At 39.4% G+C, this 7003-nt stretch overlaps 1 protein-coding gene across 7 annotated transcripts in view; it reads left to right on the top strand.

Moving 5' to 3' along the window:
• ABCC4 (ATP binding cassette subfamily C member 4) overlaps positions 1-5727 on the top strand; it is a 255354-nt gene extending 249627 nt beyond the window's left edge. For all 7 annotated transcript variants that reach the window (XM_025200355.1, XM_025200361.1, XM_025200360.1 and 4 more), the window contains one exon: positions 4272-5727. In XM_025200355.1, coding sequence (XP_025056140.1) covers positions 4272-4379 — 108 coding nt within the window. In that variant the 3' untranslated portion in view covers positions 4380-5727. The remainder of the gene's footprint in view (positions 1-4271) is intronic.
• The last annotated feature ends 1276 nt before the right edge of the window (positions 5728-7003 follow it).

Genomic DNA, 7003 nt, shown 5'->3' with positions numbered 1-7003 from the left:
CCCCCCTCTCTCCACGGGCCCCGCTTACCTCTGGCTGTGCTGGGGGTCGGCAGGGGGCTCCGCGGCTGCTGGAGGGTTTCTGGGGGGCTTCGGGGGAGCGGGGGCGCAGCGGGCTTTCACCTGTGCGTCTCTCGCCACTCCCGCATCTAACTGAAAAAAATAATAATAATAAATGGTGATAATCAGATTGTCAGATATGAGCACATTTTCAAAAGCCATACCCAGTATGTTTACTAACCAGAGTGGTTCAGAATGCAACCAGGCTTGCCAACAACATCCTTTTCTAAGTTGTGCATCAAGGTTGCCTAAATTGAGCATACAGAAAATAATTCAACATACAGAGAATAATTATCTATAAGTTGAGACAAAGTAAATTCTATAAAGCATTATGGTTGTTGCAAATCTAACTTAAATAAAGAGAAGGTAAATCTTTGTAACCAGAACCAGTATTATCTCAGGTGACTTGGAAGTGTGTGCCCTAAATGCTGGGTGCCTAACTTAAAACATAAAACAAAGGGGCCTGATTTTTAGAAAATGTCACTTTACAGATGTTCCATGTTAAGTATCCAAGGATTCAGGCATTTGTGTTCTCTAGATACTTTTTCAAATCTTGGCCTGGGCTTCTAAATTCCTTCAACTCTGCACACTCCTACAACCATTTTAGTCATTCAGTATCCCGCGTATAGCACAGTATGCAACTGCCGATTCTCTGGATCATGGTGTACACCTAAGAGGTCTAGTCAGATGTCTGATGAATCTGTTTATGGCTGATGAGCCCAATTCAAGGGTGACACTGCTTGTTACAAGTTTCATAGGTCTCTATGTTGTCTGAGTTGGAGTCCAGATTGCAGTACAGTATAATGCAGCTCTAAATTTACCCTGCTAAGCACATGCTGAGTAGCTTATGAGTCTGAAAGCTATATAGTAATACTCAATGCTGACAAACTTCTCTGCATGGCTGAGCCCAATGTGAAGATTTGGTCACTGTTCAATTTTACAAGAAGCTATTAAAAAGATAATTCTAAGGAAGTGAGAAAGAATCATTAGTGTCTTCAGTTATCTAGATAAGCAAATTCACCATTTGGATCCTTCTCCTGTCTCTACTGAATGGCCTGTAAGCCTCACCTTGGTGCTTGGGAAGATCTTGGAGGGAATCATCAAGGAGCACATCTGTGGGGGGCCTGCAGGGGTGATCATGCTCAGGGGCAATCAGCATAGGTTCATCAAAGGCAGGTTCTGCCTGACCAACCTGATTGCCTTTTATGACCAAGTAACTAAATACCTGGATGATGGTGCCGCCGTGGACGTAGTCTTTCTAGACTTTAAGAAGGCCTTTGACACTGTCTCTCACCCCATCCTCATCAATAAATTAAGCGACTGTGGCATTGATGCCTACACAGTTGGATGGGTAAAAAATTGGCTGATGGGGCACACCCAGAGAGTAGTGGTGGACAGGTTGTATAGCTGCAAATTGCCCAAATTGGACGAGGGGGTGGAAAGCACGCTGTCCAAGTTTGCTGATGACACTAAGATGTGGGGCGAGGTGGACACACTTGAAGGGAGAGAGGGGCTGCAAATAGATTTAGGCAGACTACAAAACTGGGCAGACGAGAATAGGATGGAGTTCAACGTAGACAAATGCAGGGTGCTGCATCTCGGGAGAAGGAATCCACAGCATACATACAGGCTGGGGAGTTCCCTTCTTGAAAGCACAGAGGCAGAACGGGATCTTGGAGTCATTATTGACTCCAAGATGAACATGAGCCGCCAATGCCAGACCGCAGCCAGCAAGGCCAGCCATACCTTGTCATGCATCCAAAGGTGCATCTCAAGCCGGTCCAGAGAGGTGCTACTCCCTCTCTATGCGACTTTGGTCAGGCAGTTGGAGTACCGCGTCCAGTACTGGGTGCTGCACTTCAAAAGGGATGTGGCCAGCCTAGAGAGGGTTCAGAGGAGGGCCACCCACTTGGTAAGAGGGCAGCAGGACAGGCCCTACGAGGAGAGACTGAGGGACCTGAACCTGTTCAGCCTCAACAACAGGAGGCTGAGGGGGGGACCTGGTGGCTGCCTACAAACTCATCAGGGGAGATCAACAGCAAATAGGTAGAGCCCTTTTCTCCTCAGCACCACCTGGGGTGACGAGGAACAGTGGTACTAAGCTGATGGAGAATAGGTTTAGGTTAGAGATCAGAAGGCAATATTTTACAGTTAGGGTGGCCAAAATCTGGAACCAACTTCCCAGAGAAGTGGTCCTCACCCCTACCTTGGGCAAATTCAAGAGGAGGCTGGACGATCACCTGTCTGGGGTCTTGTGAACCCAGCATTCATTCCTGCCTGTGGCAGGGGGTCAGGCTAGATGATCTGTTCAGGTCCCTCCTGACTCTAGCTACTATGAAACTATGAAACCCTTGCTGTTTTAATGGCTTTTGGAGACAGGGGAGAAAAGTTGGGGGTGAGGGAAGGGGGCTGGTTGGTTTTTCCAATGACAGAGATATAATTTTTAAAATATCAATTATCAATCAATTATTGCATGTGGATAGCATTTACCCTTTTGAAGTTGTTATGAAGTTACAGCTCTTTTGGTAGGGGAAGAATCATATTATAGGACTAGTCTTCTATGAAGTGCCATGTACCATTCCTTCTTAAGTTGTGGGAATTCAATATTTTGCAGAATCAGGTCCATTGAAAAGAGTCCTATATATTTGCATTGAGATGGTTGAAAAGTTTGTGCTGTTTCATTATATCTGTGGTACTATGGTACAATTTTCTATTAACTTTCTTGTAGAAAATTCACTTTTAAAAGCTTCAGTCAAAGTATGTTAAAGTTGTGTCTTAAACTAGTAAAAGGATGGAAATATACAGTGAAGATTGGAGTCTTAGTAATGTTATATGCAGCCAGGCACCAAATTAACTTTCCTCTGTTGCTCCCTGTCGTGGCTGGTTACTGGAGAATCCTTTGCAACAGGACTTTGAGTCCTGTTCTTGATTCAAATCATAACCTTAATATTCCCTGAAAATTGTGAAACTACATAGACACTATGTCAACGTGTATGCACAAAGGAAGACTGTGATACTTATAGGAGTTCTTATATAATATAACCATTTCTTTTTTGTACTGCATGTCTTATACATTTATTCATATATGAAAAGAACATTATTATCAAACAAACCTAACTTTGTTGACAGTGCCCCCAAATGTTTCATAAGCCGTATTCAGAACAGTGTGAGTATAAGCCCTAAGTCATGACATATGTCAGCCTTGGAAAGATAGTGTATTTTCTGTTTTTAAAGACTCAAACAAAACTTTTCACATTCTTCTTTTAAAAAATTACATTTGAAGTCCTTTTTCACCCAAACACATTTTTAGATAAGAGCACACAAGTCTTGACATTATTTCATTTTGTTATGCGCATCTGTCAAGGAACAGAGATATGATACAGCTACTAAAAAGTGATGATTGTGGAACACTGAAACTTGACAGCATTTCATTTCCTTTATGTTCTGATTATACATTTATCAGGAAACCTGTATCTCTTCTAGTTCAGCTAGAAATTGGTAGAATTCAAGAACTCAAAGGCCTGGCAAAGAACTGTCCTATTATTTGGTATCATCTTACATTTTAGAGAAGTTGCTTGGTTGAGTCATTGTTAAAGCTTTTGCTTCTCCTTTCATTATTGTGGTGCACTATCCAGAGATCACATTTCTATAGGCCCTATAACTGCTCTGCAGCACAAATTAAACGCTGGGATATTTCATACATATACTGCGAACTTTCAATGGTTGTCAATCATAGTTTGTAAAATATAGGGATTACAACCTGATATTAACATCCAAATCCATTGTGTTCATTTTATGTGTGAAAATGAGAAACCCTTGTGCAGACGCAAGATTTCACAGCTTCTTTGTCACACTGTTTTTAATTTATCTCCATGTTTTGAGCCAGTAAAATGATTTTACTTATCAGTGTAATGTAAAGTGATAAAATATATCTATGGATCTGATTTATTGGAACTTGAGTGGATCTACAGGTCATGTGAGGATTCATTCACTCTTTGCTGCAGTGATTGTAAGACCAGGTAGTAATTTTACTAATTCGTCAATTAATAGAGTTATTTATTGAATTCTGCTAAACTAAAGTTCTTGTTCAGTTTCCTTAAGGAAATTTAATTTCTATACTTACATTACATTAATCTCTGTAACTGTCTTTTGAAACTAAATGATGTGTAATGGTGAGTTTAATTACTGACTCTCATATAATTTTGCATCCCTAGGTCTACTTCAGCAAGAATTACCCAGAAGTGATTCAAAATGGTCAAGTTGTTGCGGACTCTTCACCAGATTCTTCCTCAGGATTCATCATTTCTGAGACTGCACTGTGATCCCAATTAAACACAGTTATTTTCTATATATTTGCAATCCTGAAACTATAAATCTGAAACAAGTAAACCCTAGGTGACTGGTGCTTAAAGGAGGTTGGTTTCTTGCACTGGACATCTATACCATTTATTAGTGAGAAAATATATCATGTCCTGGTTATGTTAATTTCAGTGCAATAACTTTCTCTTTTTTTAAATTTCTGTTTCTAAAGGAGTTACAGACACAGATCCTCTTTGAAAGTTAATCTAGAGACTTTTCTTAGGTGCAGGACACTTAACAAAACTAGGGTGCTTTCTGGAGGTTTTTAAGAACCTGGAGTTCCCTTATATCTTTTGGAAACAAGCAAAAACATTGTTGAGTTTGCATTAGAATGTTAACTTTCCTACAGCAGTTTTGATAATCTATAACTCAGTTGTCTAAGGCAGCATTTTATATATACATATATATTCTTACTTCATATTTTTACACAGCTGTGTGAATAGGCAAAAACAAGAACTGAAAAAGCCAAAAGTACATTTAATAGAGGAAATAAATATCCATGTATTGGCATGTTAAATTAATTTGTTAATTAAATGTAACAATGTGCATACATTGTCCAAAAATGAATGTAAAAATTGCCATTTTTCTTTCCTAAGATCAAAATGCAAAAGAAGCAACGTTAATTTACTGGATTAGAAATGAAAATGGTTACATTTTGCGTATTTGCACTACACAAATATTTAAATAATTAACTTGCATTCCACTTTATCCAGGTAATCAAAGAGAAAAGTATTAAAATAACTTGAAACATTTGAAAGACTAGTCATAAGCAAATATTTTGTAATAGAAAGTTATCTTCAGCACAGCACATTGAAATGTATACATTATTTGCATTTATTGTGCCTTAATATTTGTGCCTTCAAGCCAAAGCTCTAACTGCAGTTAATGCAGCAAATTGATTCAATATATTTTTTAATGTTTAAAATTAGTATATTTAATTGTCTTGTATCAGGGATTATACCTGTTTAATTGAAGCTCTTGAAATTGTCATTTTGGTGCACATGCATAGAAGGGTAAAAACAACTAGACTTGTTGAATGGCCCCTGCTAATGTTTAAGAAGAACTGAATGAAACAGAGATCTGTTATGCCCTGATTCAGCAAGTTATTTTAACACATAGCACTAGTTGCATGACTAATAAAAATAAGTGAGTGAATTATGTTCTTTGCTTTTCAAAGAGATGCCTACAATTTGATATTCAATGCAGTCTAAGCCTATTTGTCTTATAGTTAGAGCGCACCTATGCACGAGCACAGAGGCTGCTCAAATGAGCTTTAGTTCAAGTACCCCCACTGCCATTTTAATTCTTGGAGTGGTTCTAATTAAAGCGCTGGCTCCCCCACCCCTAGAGCACTTGTAAAAGTGCCATTAAAGGGCATTTACAGCTAGTAAAGTGTAGAGATGGAAAAACACAAATCACACTGAAAATATTGTGGGGGAAAAGGTGTTGCTTTTTAAAATGCTGCAGAAAATTGATATTGCACTGTGTTCTACATGCTGTTTTCCTATGGGTCCCTTTGGCAAGCATCCCAAGGACACTGGCCTAAAGTAAAGCAATCCATTTCTGCTACATTTGGTTCCAATTTGTCCATCCACAAGGTATTATGGTTCCTTGTAATGTTTTTTTAAGTTAGCCAGAAGTCCCAAAATGAATAGAATTAAGGCAAACACATGCTTATCTCGTTTCAAACCTTTCTACCAGGGATTATCTATTGAAAATACAAAACTACTCTCTGTAATAAATTCAAGGCAGACCCCATGCCACAGAAGCAAGGCTGATTTGGAAGAGCTTTGTCCCGCAGGCACCTAACAAAGTTTGTCCTATCCAACGCTGGCAAAGTTAAGGGACAGAATCTTCATTCCTTTCCTGCAGTAGTTTTCTATATAACAGGGCTTGCTACACTGTTGTAGGATAAGGAGAGAAAAGAGCAAATAGCCAACAGAGTATTTTCCTGTATACTACACATTTAAAGCAGAAAGCCACTCCTGAAGAACTGTACTTTGTGACATGCAAAAGGTGCAGCACTCCCTCTGTAGGGTTTTCTGTGGCTTGGGACATTTGCCTAAACGAAAGCACTACATTTCTGCTACATTTGATTCCAATTTGTCCATCCACCTAGTTGTGGTATTATGGTTTCTTGTAATGTTTCGCAGTTAGCAACAAGTTCCAAAATGAAACTCCATCCTTTTAATGAATAGCACCTCACTTCATAGTAATTATTACTGAAGTCAGTGGGGCTACATTTTATATGATACTAGTCCTAATATGAGGGTCTCATGTTGTGGTCTGTAAGTTTGGCCAGAGTCTAGTCTTACCTAACCTCGTCGTGCAACCATGTAATTGTATCACAATCGTGTAATTTCCATGTAGTTACTTCTGGACTTACAACATAGCAAGTTTTAAATGGCTGAGAGGTCACATCTGCACAGCAAACTTACTGCTCTAAGCAGTGGTGTATTCAAATAAGCTGACTCCTGAACTGAGAAAGTGTAGCCCTGTTTCCACCATGCTGTGAGCATGCTCGTTAGCATAGCAGTGTCATGCAGCTGTGCTGTTTAGCTTTTCTTCAATGCCATGTGAATATAGC

The sequence above is a fragment of the Alligator sinensis genome, unplaced genomic scaffold, assembly GCF_000455745.1.
Source record: "Alligator sinensis unplaced genomic scaffold, ASM45574v1 scaffold740_1, whole genome shotgun sequence".
Taxonomy (NCBI): Eukaryota; Metazoa; Chordata; order Crocodylia; family Alligatoridae; genus Alligator; species Alligator sinensis.
The sequence above is the reverse complement of the archived record's forward strand: the minus strand, read 5'-3'. Positions and strand labels throughout refer to the sequence as shown.